This window comes from Chiloscyllium punctatum, chromosome 5 (genome assembly GCF_047496795.1).
Source record: "Chiloscyllium punctatum isolate Juve2018m chromosome 5, sChiPun1.3, whole genome shotgun sequence".
NCBI classification, from domain to species: domain Eukaryota; kingdom Metazoa; phylum Chordata; class Chondrichthyes; order Orectolobiformes; family Hemiscylliidae; genus Chiloscyllium; species Chiloscyllium punctatum.
Window position 1 is genome coordinate 90,774,196 of NC_092743.1, and position 18,197 is coordinate 90,792,392.

General features: G+C 38.8%; 1 protein-coding gene across 7 annotated transcripts in view; it reads left to right on the forward strand.

The window, feature by feature from the left end:
- LOC140477228 (arf-GAP with SH3 domain, ANK repeat and PH domain-containing protein 1-like) overlaps positions 1-18,197 on the forward strand; it is a 354,071-nt gene that overhangs the window by 161,572 nt on the left and 174,302 nt on the right. For all 7 annotated transcript variants that reach the window (XM_072570748.1, XM_072570749.1, XM_072570743.1 and 4 more), the window contains 4 exons: positions 402-531; positions 2,046-2,131; positions 8,091-8,166; positions 12,006-12,092. In XM_072570748.1, the coding sequence (XP_072426849.1) occupies positions 402-531; positions 2,046-2,131; positions 8,091-8,166; positions 12,006-12,092 (379 nt within the window). The remainder of the gene's footprint in view (positions 1-401; positions 532-2,045; positions 2,132-8,090; positions 8,167-12,005; positions 12,093-18,197) is intronic.

The window sequence follows — 18,197 nt, forward strand, 5'->3', positions numbered from 1 at the left end:
ATAAGAAATTTAAAAAGTGGGTCGTCTTGTCTCTCTTTATCTCTGCTTTTAGTGCACTTTGGAGATTTTACAGAAAATCATGCATGTGTGAATATAACATTTATAAATACAGATTACAGCATTGTCTACAAGAGTAACGGTTACTGAAATACTTATAAGTTTTCAGCGGAATTCATACTAAATTCCATAGAGACATGTAAAATTAAGGTGGTTGATGGTTCTTTGAGAGTGTCTCAGAAGATCCAATGTTTTCATTTTTACTTGAGATTTTGTTTAACAAGACTAATCCAGACTTCAGTGCACATAACCTTCACATAAGGAAGCTGAAATGATTGAGGGGCTTATTGGAGGCTTTCTTTTATATTGCAACATGCTGCAAAAAAATGTGACCTCTATTACAGTGCTAAAATTGAAAAAGAGAAACGGGAACATGCAAAGCAGCATGGGATGATTCGAACTGAAATTACAGGAGCTGAAATAGCAGAAGAAATGGAAAAGGAGCGACGGGTCTTTCAGCTCCAGATGTGTGAGGTTAGACTGTCTACGTACATAAATTGATCTTTGTGTGAAAAGTTTTTATATGATTTGGGTTTGTAGCCGACATCAACCTTTTCCCTGTACATTGCTTTGTCAAGTTTTCATACTAGTGTTTCATAATGCAAAAGCATTTTTCAATATCTTTAGATTGAGAAAGGCCTTTTTGTATAACTTGATGCATTTTCAGATCTCTGAGATGTTAGGATAATGCTATAGGTGGGTTTTCCACACTTGCTGGTTTTATGTTTGACCTGATTTTTATTGTGATTTTTTTTTTTCCTTGCTTGGTAATTTCAAAACTTTTTTTATTCGGTAGGTGGGTACCTCAGAACCCCTGGCCAACTTAGTTAATTGTGTATAATACTTTGAACAACAAGCTCTGATCTCACCCACCTTATTGGTTTACTTTTCATTCTGCAAAGGGTGACCTCATGCCTAGATTTGTGCCAGATCTGCAAAGACTGTTTTTGATCAGTGTTACTATTTAATCCAGCCTGTATTCACAGGTGTATTTGTTCCACCTCCTGTGCCTGGCTAAACGTCCTTCCTCATTTTCTCCCTGGGAGGCTATCTGTCTTTTGGTCCAGATCACTCCCTGATTATCTCTTGTTGGGTACCACCAAAGAAAAGAGAAGAAATGCGATATAAGGGAGGAAAAAGAGAAGCAGAGAAAAGAATGGTTGCAGCAAGATGAAGAGAAGTAGCATGTTTAAGATAGTGAATGCAAAAAGGCAAGAAATTCAAATCATTGGCAGTAAGAGAACTGTGTGCTTGCATTCCTGAAACATGAGCAGCATAAGGTTCAGGAAAGGGCATACCTGCAGGAGAATGCTTACCAGTTGTGCATCACCATATTAGAAATCTGAGCAGTAATTTTGTCCGTTATCTGAGGCTCCAACGCAAATGTCTAGACACTTGTTAGGTACAGAAGACTTAAAACTCTCTCTGAATCATTCCCAAGTGGGAAAATCTGGTTATACTTGCTTTCATTTTATAGTTCATCTTTGCAAATGGTGAAAAATAGATCTTTATGGAAGTTAGTTTGATTAATTGTTAGAAACCCATAACACTTCATTTTGCTGCAACTCATTTGTACTTAATGCTACGTCGCTTTGACATTTCTGTTTAAATGTTGAATCAGCTTATTTCTGAAATTCCTTCTCTTCGGTGCTTGATATATTCATGTGTTTTGAAGTAAATACTATTGTTTTACTAATTGAACGTGAAATGCTGTCCTTAAATCGCTTATCCTGCAACCTAGTTCTGAGGGAGGTTCACTCAATACAAAACATTAACTAACTTTGATATCTCTCTGCAAATTATGCCTGACCTGCTGAGCATTTCCAGGATTTCTGGTTTTGTTCTTGATTTACAGTACCTGCAGATTTTTTTGGTTTTTAATGCAAATTGGTGTTTGTTAGGTACCCGTATAATTGTTAGCACTGGAGTGCTGAGGAGACTGACTTCTCAGAATTAAAAATGTACCTTGTTTCTTTTCCCTTGCGTAGTATCTCATTAAAGTGAATGAAATCAAGACAAAAAAAGGTGTGGATTTGCTCCAAAATCTCATCAAATATTACCATGCACAATGCAAGTAAGTTTTAAAATAAAATTCACTTTATTTTGGTCTTGCAATCTTTGTGGATCAGTAATGATACCCATGTATAATCAGCCTACTGCTTAAAAAACAATCCAATGCTAGTATTTTGTGTAAATGACATAAGCCATTTGCTTACATCTAAAATCCTACGTTACAGTTGTAATTTCACTTCAAAAATATTTCATTTTCTGTCAGCAAAGCTCTTTGGAAAGTGTGCAAGTTGAGAATGGTGCTATATAAAAGCAAATCTTTTTGCTTCCAGAAATCCCAAGTAGTAGAGAAAACAAGTAGTGAAATCTCAGTTTTTAAAAATTAAAAACTCTGTGCTAGAACAGGTTGTTATTGGGTACAAAAATTAAACTTATTTTAAACTTTGAAGTGATGCTGGTGAGAAGAGTGAATGCAAAAGTAAGAAATCTAAAAGCAGTTGTTGGGCTTTTTGATTTTTTAAATACAAAACTGAAACTTCTACTAAGAAGAAATAGCTGAATGAGGTGAAGAGTTCCATGATTTTTACAGGGATGAAATAAAGTAAAAATTAGAAGACTTTGACAATTCCAGTGTAACGAGATAAAATGTAGAACTGGGATTATTGAAGCAAAGATGTAGGAAATGTCAGAGCAGTTTACAAGAATGTTTCGTGATGTGCAATAGGTTTTGTTTAAAATCCTTAATTAAATGTAAGTCATTTTAATAAACACTGTCATAAAGTGAAGTAATAGAAAATACTGCAAGAGTTTGAAAAGAACTTAAAAGACTTGTTTGCAATCACCCACCTGCTAATGAGTATGGTTGGTCCTTGTGTAACTGACGATCCTGAGCATAGAACTGTATCGCTGGCTAGAAATTTGGTAGATGTTTCTGGGAGTTGGAACTGATCCTTGGTCTTGCGATCTTTGGCATTCTTTTCTCCAGTTCCTCCTTTGTACTTCCTGTTGCTGACAGGTTTTCTTTAAGAATTATGTTCCTTCATACAGGAGTTTCCTGTATGTTGGTTTCTTCTGATTTGAGGATCTCCATGCTTTGACATTTTATGTTGCGTTTCTTGTGGAAAAACTTCCAGGGAATCTTTTTGAAAAGCATCCTTCATCCTCCTCTCACTTGAATGCCTTCCTTGAACTGGGCAAAGAAGATTGCTTTGGTAGTCAGAACTCTGACATCCTAAGTAAGTGGCCAGCCCGGTGGAATTGGTTCTGAATGATCATTACTCCAAAGCTGCTGATGTCAGTATGCCTGTCTCCCCAGCTGATACGGAGAATCTATCTCAAATAATACTTCTTGACAGTCTTGAGGTGACACAGATTTGGAATCAACGTTTCAGAGCCATATAAAAGAGTTGGGAAGATAATTGCCTTGTATACAAGAATCTTGTGTTATGGACCAGGCTAGACCCAAATATTTTAAGGTAGCCTAGACCCTAATGTCTTATTTTAAAGGCAGATGTTAAGTGGATATTCCAGCTGTGTTTCAGCTGGCCAAACCACTCTTCTTTAAGCAAAACAGAATTTATTTAAACATTATAATTGAAACACTAACAAACAAAAACTGAATTTAGAATAACTTAACGATTGGAAAATATAACCGACCCGATTCAGTAACTATTGCTAATTAACAGTTCCAATTCAGCAAAATCTCTCACAACACCCTTTGGCAAATGGTAGTTCAAACACGTTCTTACAGGCAGGAGGGAGCAACATCCAAAGAGATTTTGGAAGACTGTCAGAGGAGTTCTTTACTGAAGTTTGAAACTCCCCATAACACTAACATTTTGTGACTGCTTCAGCTAAAACAAACTAAAAAAAAACTGATTTGGGAGAACTGACCACTTCCATTGTTAAACTAGACATTTCAGTATCTCTGCCTTTACAATCTATCTGCAAAAAAAAAAGACAAAACCTTCTCAAAGTGACAGTATTGTCAGACTTTGTATCGGCGCAGATGTCACAGTTGTTGAAGATACTCATTCTTGGGGTCTGAAGGTGGCGCTCCTAGGTTGGATGTCCTGTTCAATCTCTACATTGATGTCAGCCTTAGATTAGAGATAATACCCAAGCTAAGAGTTGTGTTCCCATGTTGTGCATTTGCTTGCTGAGCTGGAAGATTTTGTTACAGTTGTTCATGGGTGGTGCTCAGTCAGATGGCATTGATTTCCCATCTTTGGGCTAGTTTGAGTGTATTGCGCCCAGAGGTGTTTGCGATTTTTGAGAAGATTTGTAGCTCTGGTGGTATGTTTGCTCGCTGAGCTGGAAGATTTGTAATCTTCCAGCTCAGCGAGCAAACGTACAACCTGAGCTGCAAATCTTAAAACTGTCAGTGATTTTCCATGTTTAACTTGATCTTAAGGGGGATGGACTGGAATTTGAAGGGCTGGAAGAATTCCTGAGATTGGCAGGGATTTCTTCTTTGTCCCAGATTTTGAAGAACCGTTCATGGAGATTTCAGAAGAGCTCTGCTTCAAGTTTGACAATCTCAGCTAGAATCCGACATAATCCTGTGGCATTTCCATTCTTATTTTTCTTTTGGCAGCTTTACCTAAATGGGGAATTTTAAGGCTATCTTTGGGAATTTGGGAGATTTCCTCAAACAGGTTCTCATCGATCTTGTCACAGTTGAGTTCTTCTCTCTATTGGAGGCTGCTGTTTTCTGTCCTTTTTCAAAAGGCTTCTAACTGCACTGGCTTGAGACCAAGAGTGGCAGATCTATATATTACCTTTTTGGTGGCACAAGAAAGCATAGGAGTTGTTTTTTTATAGTTTTAGAGATGTACAGCATACAAACCGACCCTTTGGTCCAACTCTCCCACGTCAACCAGATATCCTAAATTAATCTAGTCCCATTTGCCAGCATTTGGCCCATATCCCTCTCAACCCTTCCTATTCATATACCAATCCAGCTACCTTTAACATATTGTAATCATACCAATCTCCTCCACTTCCTCTGGCAGTTTATTTTATATGTGCACCTCCCTCTGCATGAAACGGTTGCCCCTTAGGTCCCTTTTCTTTTACTACTTTCTCCTCACTTTAAACCTATGCCCTCCAGTGTTGGATTCTCCTACTCCAAAGAAAAGACTGTGGTGTTCACCCCATCCATGCCCTCAGGAGTTTATAAGCCTCTAAGATCACTTCTCAGCCTCCAATCTTCCAGGGGAAATAGACCAAACCTATTCAGCCTCTGCTTATAGCTCAAAGTCTTCAACCCTGGCAGCATCCTTGTAAATCTTTTCTGAACCCTTTCAAGTTTTATAACATCTTTCTAAGCAAAGAGACAAGAATTGAATGCATTATTCCAAAAGTGGCCCAACCAATGTCCTGTACAACTGCAACATGACCTCCTAATTCCTATAAGTCAGTACACTGACCAACAAAGGCAAGTATACCAAATGCCAACTCCATTATCCTGTATACCTGTGATTCCACTTTCAAGAAACTATGAACCTGCGCACCAAGGCCTTTGTTCGGCAACAGGACCTCACCATTAAGTGTATAAGTCCTGCCCTGATTTGACCTACCAAAATGTAGCATCTCATTTATCTATATTAAACCTCCTCTGCCAATCCTCAGCCCATTGACCCATTTGATCAAGGTCTGGTTGTGCTCTGAGGTAACCTTCCTTTTGCTGTCCACTTCACCACCAATTTTGGTTTCAGCAGAGTTGCAGCTCCTTCGTTTTCTGAATCCACCATTGGTTCTTGATTTCCCTCATTCTTCTTTGTAACTCAGCCTATGCTGTTTAATGAGTTCTCTTCTTTGCTTCACTGGTGAAGTTTTGCCAGGCGTGGAGAGCTTTCCTCCTCTTGTCCTGGATGATGTGGTCATTCTTATCAAACGAGTCTTGGTGTTTTCTGGTCTTGTAGTAGATGTTTCCTTCACAGCAGGAGATGATAGATGTCTTCAGATTTTTCCAGATTCTCTCCACTCCATTAAAACAAACTATTTGGAGATTTTTTATGGAGACAACATTAGAGGGCTATTAGAATCTTAAAATATTTCTTTAGTGTTTTACTTCAGGGTTTCTTCACATAGTTTTGAAGTGTAGTCAGTGTTGTAGTGTATATTTTTAAAAAAATGAAAACAAGCTCCCTAAAACTTTATTGCTCATTACACTTGAAATGTACATGTAAGGTGGAAATTGTTTGTTAAATCTGTGATAGCGCAATTGCTTGTGTTCATGCACCTAGAAGTCATGTATTGTTAGAAATTAATTTTTCTGTTGTAGATTGAGAGCTGCTTTCATGTAGTTTAAGATTGAATTGTAGTTGCTGACAAAACGTGAGATGCATCCAAACTGCTGACAGATTGTCCGACAATGTTGCATGTTACAAAGGTATCTTTTGAATTTTTTGAAGTTGCTTTGATTTCTAGTCCAATAATCATGAAAACATTGCAAACAACACTTCATGCAAAGGAACCATTTTACTTAAGGTCAACAAACTTAAGCATTGCTGTAAAAGGTAACATGCAAATGAAGCTTTTCATGTTCAACTCATCAGGGTGCGGTTACAAGAATACCAAATCTTATAGGCAACAACAAGTATCTCTATTAGAAAACTGTTGCTTGTTTGGCAAGTGATTTAAAAACCTGGGCAAGAGTTAAGTGCCAACTGTTTGATAAAATTAAAACCAGTCAAGTTTGAATGGGGAATATGGTTCTCCAAACTATTGTTTCAAAATGAGCAATGTGTGGATGTGTTCTTTGTTTGCAAGGGGAATTTGTTTGTGAATATATGAAGCAAGCCTTACTAATTATCCTAGGTTTGTGCGTTTTCTATTTGTTAACAGGGTGAGGGCATAACTGGCTAAGCCAGCATTTATTAGAGTGGCTCAGTGGTTAGCACTGCCTCAGAGCCAGGGGCCTGGGTTCAGTTCTAGTCTCGGGTGATTGTATGGGGTTTGCACACTCTTCCTTTGTCTGTGGGTTTCCCACGCGTATTCTGGTTTACTCTCATAATCCAACAATCTGCAGGTTAGGTGAATTGGCCATGCATTGGCCAGGGGTAAATGTAGAGTAATGAAGAATAGGCTTGGGTGGGAGGCTGTATGGAGGGTCGGTGTGGACTTGTGCCTGAAGAAAGGTTATACCTGAAGAGTTGACTTCTCCACCTAATGCTGCATTCTTCCAGCCTCCTAATGGTTTACTTTGGATTCCAGCATCTGCAATTTTGTTTGTCTCTAAGCCAGTAATTATTGTCCATCCCTAATTGACCAAGGGCAATTAAGAGTCAGCCACATTGCTGTGGGCTTGGAGTCACATGTAGGCCAGATCCAGTAGGAAAGCAGATTGCCTCCCTAAGGACATTCATGAATCAGATGGAATTTTCCAACAATTGAGTCGTCATAAAACTTTTTTATTTCCAGATCTTAGAGTTCAAATTAGACTCTGTTGCGGCTGGATTTTATCCCGGCTCCTCAAGCATTACCTGAGTCTAGACCATTGCCTCCCCTATATTTCTCACAAATAGGCTTGTTTAGCAAATATTATCCATTTTGTTCCGAGTTTTGAAAACATGAGATGATGGATTAAAGTCAGTTCTAGTCTATTGCAAACAACTGAAGGAATGCCAGTCTTTGGAATATAGGGAATGCCAACATGTGAAATGGCTAGCTTCACCTGTTGCTCAAACCTTCTCTGTCGCAATATCTCTACCAATCAGTACCTTATGAATTAAAATCAGGACCTCCTTATGTCGTATAAGTGGTTATTCCCTTTAAGATTTGGTCTGCTTGTGACTCTATTTTGATGAGTTTAAGATGGAAAGCATGGCAACATAACTTTGTATGGAATAACTCTAGTTGTGGACTAAGAAGCAGCCATCAACAAGGTTTGTTGACTATAGAAGAAAGAATTCCAAAAGTTGCATTTTACAATTTTGTGAAAACAGACTTACAAAGCCTGTGGTGATTACAACTTTATGACCTGACCAAACAGTACTAAATCTGCAATGTAATTGAAGTTTTTTTCAGGATGGCTTAAAAACAGCAGATAAGCTGAAACAGTACATTGAGAAACTTGCTGCTGATTTATACAATGTAAGTAATTAGTATATCTCAGTTTATCACAAAATAAGTTTTCAGCTACATTATTGCATTCAGTTTTCCACATTCATTATTTAATTGTCTACCATTTACTACTTGCAGTTAACTTCATAGTTTTGATTAGTTAAGTTTCTCAAAAGTATTTGTTTGCATGTGTTATAATTTGTACTATTTTGTGTTATCCTTCAGTGGCAGAATTTATATCTTCAGGTGACTAGGAAGATTTTGTTAAGGTGTTTTTTTGGTATCCTTGAGCACTGACATGCAATCTCAAGTAGATCTTTTCTAAAAAAAAATCATTCACAGTTTTAAGGTACTAAACCTAAATCACTTGCATAGGAATAGTTGCTAAATGTCAGAGTTCTCCATTAATGGGCCATTTGATAAAAGAAGTGTTTTGCTGAATTGCAGAAGGTCCATGATTTTTGAGTTTGAAATAGTTATGTAAACTCAACAGTAGTGGCATGGGAGGAGATATCATAGGGATATAGTACTTGCAGAAAGTGTCCTTACATTTGAGAGAGTGAAATCATTTGAAGCTGCTTGCTTTGTTCCTGATCAATTTTCTCCTGCTGAAAGCTGTATACACATGTAAGCCAGGTGAGCATGGTTTTTAGGCATGGCTATGATGTCTCTGAATAGCCAACGACTGTCCACTGATTGAAATAAAGTAAGCAGTTGATAACCGGCTGTATTTGAAAGTGAATCAGTGGCTTCAGGAGGGTAGCAAGCAAAAGAAAATTAGAATTGAAGGTTTTTTCAAAAAGATTCTAGTGTCATTTATTTTGGAACCGAACTTCCTATGGGGAAAAAATAAGATGATATTAAATTTTGACGTCTGTTTCTAAAGTACAGCTGGTTATTTTTTTGAATGAGATTACATTTTCATTTGAGAGTTACTGCTGCTGACTAATTAGTGTCTATTACCCTTGAGAAGGTGATGAGCTGCCTGCTTTGAACATTGCAATCCTTGGGGTATAGATACTGTCGTCTTGTATTGAATATCACCAGGGCATTGCTGTGTGTGTTTCAATATCTTTGAAGTAAATTGAGCAGGTGGGTAGGATGGTTAAGAAAGCATGGCATACATGTCTTTATTAGTCAAAGAAGGGAGGTTATGATGGAGCTGTGTAGGATGTTGCTTTGTTGACAGCTGGAGTACTGTGTGCAGTTCTTGTTGCCACGCTACATATAGGAAGAATGTGATTAGACTGGAGAAGGTGCAGAAGAGATCCACCAGGATGTTGTGCAGGTTGGAGTGCTTCAGCTATGAAGAGAAACTTGAGTTTTTTTTTGTAGAACGGAGAAGGTTGAGGGGAAACCTCAGAGGTCTACAAAATTGAGATGCATAAGTAGAGACTTGAGGGAAAAACATTTTCCATTTAGTGGAAGGGTCAATTAACAGGGGCATAGGTTTAAGGTAAGAGGCAGGTGTTTGAGGTAATAAGGAGAAATATTTTCACCCCCAGGGGTTGTGGGTATCTGGAAACCACTGCTTGTAAGAATGTTAGAGGCTTAATAAATACTTAGATCCAGCACTTGAAATGCCATAACATAGAAGGCTTTGAGTCAAGTGCTGGAAAATGGGATTGGAGTTGATGGGTGCTTGACGACCGGTGCTGACAGGATGAGCCAAAGGGCCTCTTCTGTGGTGTAATACTTTGTAACCACTAGCTGTTGAGAAGGGATTTCAAGAACCTTAACTCTAGTAGAGTGAAGGAATGTAATATAATTCAAAATTTAGATGCTGTGTAGCTTGAGGTGTAATTTGCAGGTCATGTTCTCATGCATTTATTGGCTTATGCGGTATAGGTTGCAAGTTTGGAAAGTGATTTCAAAGGAGCCTTGGTTTCGTGTTGCAATGTAATTTGCATTGCTGTCACTCACCATCTGTGATAGTGATTGGATACCGGTCAAGTGAGTTGCATTGTCTCGGATGGTGTTGAACTAATGGAGTATTGTTAGTGTTGTACCCATCCAAGCAAGTGCCAAGTATTCCATCACACTCCTGACTTATGCTGTCTGGATGGTGGAGAGACATTGTGAAAAGGGATTTGAGTTACCTGCTGCAGAATTGCCAAACTTCTGACTTGCTGTCATACCCAGTGTGTTTCTATATCTGGTCTGGTTTATTTCTGCTACTGGTTAACATCCAGATTGTTGATGGGATTCGTGGATGATGCCATTGAATATTGAGGAGCAATTGCTCACTTTGATTTGAGATAATCATTGCCTGGCAGTTGTTTATTACAAATGGTACTTGCAACTTATCAGCACTGCTGCCTCACAGCGCCAGAGACCCGGGTTCAATTCCCGCCTCAGGCGACTGACTGTGTGGAGTTTGCACATTCTCCCCGTGTCTGCGTGGGTTTCCTCCGGGTGCTCCGGTTTCCTCCCACAGTCCAAAGATGTGCAGGTCAGGTGAATTGGTCATGCTAAATTGCCCGTAGTGTTAGGTAAGGGGTAGATGTAGGGGTATGGGTGGGTTACGCTTCGGCGGGGCGGTGTGGACTTGTTGGGCCGAAGGGCCTGTTTCCACACTGTAAGTAATCTAATCTAATCTAATGGCTAGATAGTGTCTAGATTTTGCATGTGGATAAAGTATCTCAGAAGTTGTGAATGGTGCAGAGTGCTCCAATCCTCAGTAAACATCCCTACTTACCTTCATTATGGAGGCAAGCTCACTGGTGAAGCAATTGATTTAATTGTTGGGCTCGGACTCCACTACCTTGTGGAAATCCTAAAGTGGTGTCCTGGGGCTAAGATTTTTGACCTCCAACAAACACAAGCATCTTCCTTTGTGCTAATCTTGCAAAGTTCTCTTAATTTAGAATTGTTCCTATAAATTTGGCACAAAGCTACATATGCTAAGGGATAGGGCCCTATGCTTTGCACAGAAAGAACATGTGTACACACCATGCATGTTGCAAGTTGACAAAGCAGATGACAGCCATTCTTTGGTTCATTTCTCAGGATGATGGTTTTACCAGAGCCCATGTGCCAACTAGTTAGTAGCTTCCTTTTCTAAACTATTAATATTGCTTTCCTTTAACTTGGTCATTTCTTGTGAATTGACCTGATGTGTGAGCTGAAATTTGCAATATAAAATTATATTTCAGCTATAATAGGAATGATAAACAGTATAATCAGAAACATATAATTAGGATGAGATACTGAAAGATAAAGTGTGTGTGCAATGTTGAGATAAATGAATTTCAACATCAGCAAATATGGGGTTATATACTTGGAACCTGGAAAAAATACAACAGTATTTTCAGATGGTGATGAGCTACATATGATCGAGGTCCAGTGAGACCGGAGGATTTAGTTACATGCATCACTTAGAATATCATAAACAAGTGTAGAAAATGATCAAAAAGTTCATAATGTTGACGTCTCTATCAAGAGGAATAGAAACCTTGATGGGTCAAAGTCATGCTTCTATGCTTAAGCCCTAGTCAGGTCACACCTGCAATGCTGAGTAGTTCTGCCACCACACTTCTGACATACTGACCTTGGGAAGAACTGTAATGTAGATTTGTGAATCTTGCCTGGAATCTGAGGCTAAATCACAAGGAGTGATTGCACCAACTATGGTTGTATTCCTTGAAATTTAGATGACGAAGGGGTGATTTTATCAGACATTGAGTGCGGCAATTTAGGTAGTTTTGGGGAAATTAACTGCATGTTGCAGTGTCTGCTGCAGGAAGCAAAGTCTAAAAATTGGAGCCTGTGCTTTCAGGAGTGAAATTAGGAATTGTTTTTCTGTGCAAATGATGGTCGCTGTGTGGAACTCCAACACAATTGATGTTGAATCAATAATTTTTCTGCAGATCAAGCAAACACAGGATGAAGAAAAGAAGCAGCTGTGTACACTCCGTGATATGCTCAAATCCTCACTGCAACTTGAACAGAAAGAAGTAAGTATATTTAAGAATTTTAATTTTGTAATTAAATATTTTAATGTATAGTTAAAGGTGTATTGATTTAACTAATTTTTAACAGCTATGGTGGTTGATCATGGCATCTCAGTTAAAAAATTTAGATGATACTAGATTAATTTATCTCATGTCATTTATCTAAAGAGGATTGGAATGTAAAAGCAGTGATGTGCTACTGAGACTTTATAAAGCTCTGGTTTGGCTCTATTTAGAATACTGTGTCCAGTTTTGGGCCCCACACCTCAGGAAGAGCATACTGGCACGGGAGTGTGTCCAGCAGAGATTCACATAGGCTTATCATTCCTGGGATTGAATTCATTAGAGTTTGGAAGGTTGAGGGGAGATCTGATAGAAACTTATAAGATAATGCATGGATTAGAAAGGGTGGACACTGGGAAATTGTTTCCGTCAGGTGAGAATACTAGGAGTCATGGGCACAGCTGTAGAATTAGGGTCAATTTAGAATGGAAATGAGGAGACATTTCTTCAGCCAGAGAGGTGGGCCTGTGGAATTCATTGCACAGAGTGTAGTGGAGGCCGGGATGTTAAATGTCTTCAAGGTAGAAATTGATAAATTCCTAATCTTGCAAGAAAGTAAGGGATATGGGGAGAGTGAGTGTAAGTGGTGTTGAAATGCCCATCAGCCATGACTGAATGGCGGAGTGGACTCTGCCGAATGGCCTTACTTCCACTCCTGTTTCTTACGGGTCTTATAGTCTTAATTTTTGGATAATCTCAAATTCTTAGAAAATCAGTTCAATCAATGACCTGATTTTTGTTACTGAGTTCACTACTGAGTATGGCTTGTGAAATATAAGGCATCTGAATTGAGCTTACATACTGACCCAAATTGATGGGGTTTCTTAAATTTACTACAGATATTGTGGAAATAGATTGTGGATTGTTTGTTTTCATGTAAACAATTTGTATTTTGTGCAGTCTCATATATGATTGGGATTTATACGCTACCTACATCAATATCCAGTGTTCCTCAGAGGCTAGTAAAAATGAGATTCGGAGAGGTGACCAAAATATTGGCCAGAATTGTATTTTACTTGTGCTGAGCAGGCAGAGGATTTACATTGGTGGCCTGAGTGTCCCATAGTGCTAGGTTTGTTTCCTGAGGTTTCAGGAGAAAGTGAGGACTGCAGATGCTGGAGATCAGAGCTGAAAATGTGTTGCTGGAAAAGCGCAGCAGGTCAGGCAGCATCCAAGGAACAGGAGAATCGACGTTTCGGGCATAAGCCCTTCAGGAATGAGGAGAGCGTGTCCAGCAGGCTAAGATAAAAGGTAGGAAGGAGGGACTTGGGGGAGCGACGTTGGAAATGCGATAGGTGGAAGGAGGTTAAGGTGAGGGTGATAGGCCGGAGTGGGGTGGGGTGGGATGGAGAGGTCAGGAAGAAGATTGCAGATTAGGAAGGCGGTGCTGAGTTTGAGGGATTTGACTGAGACAAGGTGGGGGGAGGGGAAATGAGGAAACTGGAGAAATCTGAGTTCATCCCTTATGGTTGGAGGGTTCCTAGGCGGAAGATCAGGTGCTCTTCCTCCAATCGTCGAGTTGCTATGGTCTGGCGATGGAGGAGTCAAAGGACCTGCATGAGATGCAATTTGCACACACCAACTTCACACAGCTAAAGTTTATTAAAGCCTGTACAAGCTAGATGACCGCGCCCCGCCCCCCCCACCACCTTTGACCACACAGACACAGACACTCCTCTTCCGCCCACAGTCACATGCCACTCGACAGTCCCCAGTCACCCCCTCAGTCACATGTTACTCTAGGTACATTATCTCAGATTGATCTCATCCTACTAATGTAAATGCCCTAATCCAGGGGAATTATTATGCAGAGGTCACCTAGCTTCCTGACTGTGGTTCCCTAAGACCATGTAGGTATGATATGTCCTAACTTTGGATGGCTATAAAAGCATTTCTGAATGGAAGGCACTGAATGATAGTTTAATTTGACAATAGTAGGGCAGTAGTAGCAAAGGACTGTCTAAATGGAGTGGGTGTCATTTGCATTATTGCACGAATATTGTCTCCATCCACTTCCAGGATGTTCAGTAGGTGCAGTTTAACCCTTTAATATTACATTAATTCCAGAGCGATTTTCCAGTTTGATTGTTTAACATTACAATAGATTTGAGGTCAAGACAGCAGAGATTCACCTGTCAGTGTTGCAGTGAAGGGAGATGGGTTGGGGGAGAGTGGTTACAAGGACACAGATTTCAAGATGGTGACTTCAAAGCTGGAGATGGTTATTGAGAAGGACAGGAGCAAGTCATGAAAGGATCTAAAGCCAAAGGTGTATATTTCAAATATATGATGGGAAGAATGCAAGCAAAATTAGAAAATGATGAGTGATTGCACTGTGACTGCAGATTAGGATATGAGCAGCAGAGTTTTTAGCTGAGTGTAAGTAGATTGGAGACTGGAAAAATAAAGAGCATTGAAATAGTTGAAACTGGTGATAAAAACATGGATTTCAGCAGCAGATGGTTTGAGGTGATAGTAAATAATGATCTTTGTGATGCAGAGAATATGGGACCAAAGAACCAGCTTAGAACACAATAGAATTGGTGACAAATGTTCAAAGTTAGTGGCCGGGACCAAAGTTTGTAACTTGCTACAGATATTGATGGCGATTAAAGCTTATTCAAGATTGATGTAAATTGAACTTTATGACAACGGAGGCACCATACATGTTTGAGAACTAGCACATTGTTGTATTGAACAGAAAAAAAGTTTATTATTGATATCAGAACAAGTGGCTTTTGTGACAAAGGTTTTTAATCTCATTTAGATTTTTTATAGTAAACATTGAATTGTAATTTCTTATTTCTGATATTGTTATTTTGTTTAAAAATGAATAGTATTTCGGTTCACTGGAGTTTTCAGTAAATTAAATGAAACCTGATCTTTTGCTTGATTCATTTGGAGATGCCCTCCTTAGAACTGGATTTTAGATATTTCTGGAAAAGGGTGGTTACTTTTTCAACTGTGGTGCTAATTTTATCTTCAAAGCATCCTTTTGAATAACCGAAGTTAAATTTTGATTTGTTTTTCTTGTTACTTTGTTTTGCATTAAAATGTTGAATGCTTTGTCTTTGTGCTTAATTTTTCCTGAAACATTTTATATTTAAAAGGCACATGTCTGTGATTTTCCACATGCTGTGACCAGTTCTAGTCACTCACTTACAGGAAGGATATTATTAAGCTGGAGAGGGCTCAAGAGATTTATTAGGATGCTGGTGGGTAAGGAAGGTTGGAGTTATAAAGAAAGGCTGGGACTTCCTTCACTGGAGGTTGAGGGGTGACCTTAGAAGTTTATAAAATATTGAGGGGTATAAATAGAGTTAATGGTACTTGTCTTTTCCATAGGATGGAGCATTTCAAGATTTAGCGTGAGGGGAGAGATATTTTAAAAAGATGAGTGACAAAATTTTTAGAGGATGGTTTGTGTGTAGAATGAACATTGAGGGAGTGGGTACAAATAACAACTGTTTAAAAGATGTTTGGTTCAGTACACGAATAGAAAAGGTTTGGAGGGATATGGGCCAGGAGCAGGCAGGAGGAACTAATTTAGTTTGGGATCACATTGATGTGTTGGACCAAAGGGTCTATTTCTGTGCTGTATGACTCCATTGCTGAACCAGTTCTTGAATTAATGCATTGAGTGGTTGAGCCTGTGGATAACAGTCAAAGTTCCTCTTGCCAGCATCAGTAAGGCTATTTCTGTTTGCTTGTAAACGAATGTAGAGATTTTGTTTCCTTTTTGTTTTCAGTTTTTGTCTAGAATGTCTTTGCTTTAAAAAAGGAAGCTATGGACCTACCAAGAACTGAGTTTATTTTCAAATCTTCGTGATGGGTTGGTAATATCAAAATGGGTTGAATACATTGATGCCAATAATAAAGAAATCATTTGAGTTGTATAGAGAAACCATTCATATGTGATTTAGAGAGCAACTTAGCTTGCAGCTGTAGTCAACATTGAAATATGTAGGCAATTGTCAAAAATCATTTCTATCCAGTTTTGTAAATGCATACATTACTGTTTGTTCAAAACAGTAAAAAGAAAGCAGCTATTATACTCTACTCTTGAGTGGCAGTAAATGTTTGTTGTCTTCCAAATGCACTGCTGTTTTCTTGAAGCCTAGGAAGCTTTTCCACGTTGTAAATTAACTGGGTAATATTTGGAAAACAAAGAATGCATTGCTTGGTAATTTGGGAAGTATCAATTTAATGTTTCTGAAAAGTGTTAAAATTATTAGTATAGAAAATCTAGTGAAATTTTAACCTTTTGAGACTGTCATTCTCCAAGAAGTTTTTTCTTCTCTAAATGAATTGATTGACCTGTGTTTTCCAGGCATTTTTACTTTTTGTTTTAAGTTCTCATTGCTTGCAAATAAAAACAAAATGCGGATGCAGTTGAGTGTTTGGAGTGCTGAGGGACTGTGGGCTGTTACGGCATAGTTTTGTAGAAATTCCAAACTTTGTTTGGCTTTGCCTCTTAATCATGCTATCAATAGGCCAAGGTCTTGATTGCCCCACACTAATAGAACTATGATATTGTAAGTACTATTGTTGATGGATAAGAACAGAAGATGAAGGTATTTTACCCATCCCTGGTTATTTCATAAAATATACCAGAAAAAAATCATATTTTCTCCATAATAGGATCCACTATATAATTGTTAATAAATCTGATGTCTTTGCCTCTTGTACTTATGAATCTAGTCAAAATATTGAACTTGTTTTGTTTGACATGAAAAGAACAGTTACCTGTAGTCACTGAGTAGGAATTAAGTTCTGTACTGCAACTGACCCTTGGTTATTTTCATCATCATTTTTATGTTAACTGTATTTCCTTGTTTGAATTAGCCCTGTAATTATCCTTCATTTTAACTTGTGCCTCCTTGCCATTTTGTATTTGGTGACCCTAAAGTAATGTTTTGGGTGTAACTTTAATTTCATGTTTTGGTATTATTCTCCTTCTCTTGCACCGTTACTTGCACTTTCTCGCTTTTACTTAATATCTTTTTTGAAAGATTCATGGCACCCAGTCTGTCATGGCTCTGACTGTTCTCAATCTTCCTGCCTTCACCAAATTATGCATCTAGGCTCTGTGCCATCTTTCTTATGGAGTCATGCAGCATATTAGGTAGACGTGCTTGCTGCTGCTGGGGCTTTCTAGTATTCACACTGCTGGTGTCATACTTTAAGCTCAACTGCACACCACTTCTGATGCGGCAATTCAAGAACTACCTTTACACTGTGTGGTGTTATGTCATTATCAGAGTGCTTGAGCTAGAGTAACAAGTTAGTTCTCTGCCTCACTGGACACCTTGAAATGCTGATAGTCAACGAGGTGTAGAAGAAGACAATGCTCTTTTTTATATTCTGCTGATGGGCAAAGGAGATAAAGCCACCAGACCCAATCAGCCTGGCTTAATGTTGCATCCAAGTTAAAATTCTGTAACAGTACAGAAAGAAGGTTAATAATCTGGTGTGCTCCAAAATCACCATCTCCCACCCCCTGCCCCTTGCCCACACCGATTCCCATTTCCCAACCCTACCTCTGCTCCCACACACTTTTCTCTTTTTTTCCCCCCCCCCCCCCTTACCCCTTCTCCTCCACTCCTGCCCCCACGCCCTACCCCTTCCCCACTCTGTGTTAATGGAAGTTTGTTTATATTGTGAGAAGAAAGAAAATATTGAAAAACACAATCTGGCTTTTTTGTTCTAGAATAATCAGGCATTGAATTTTAGCTTGGAAAATCTTAGACACTGAAAATCTTTCAGATTGTGCAGAGGAGACCTGACTGAAGTTCGATGCCTGTGTTGTTTCTCCAAAAAAAATGATCAGAGCATTCAAAATCTGTTTACAGTATTCTGTATCTTTCAAATTGGCTGTAATATTTCTACTAAGCAGCATGGTCATACAGGGGAAAAATACACTGCACAAGCCTTGTTATGAAAGAAGTAAGTCATGCAAATGGTTGCACAGAAGAGTTAAATAATCCATGCATGAGAAAACAAAAATGGATTGTGCACAATAATTCTTGAGGAATCACGAGTTGG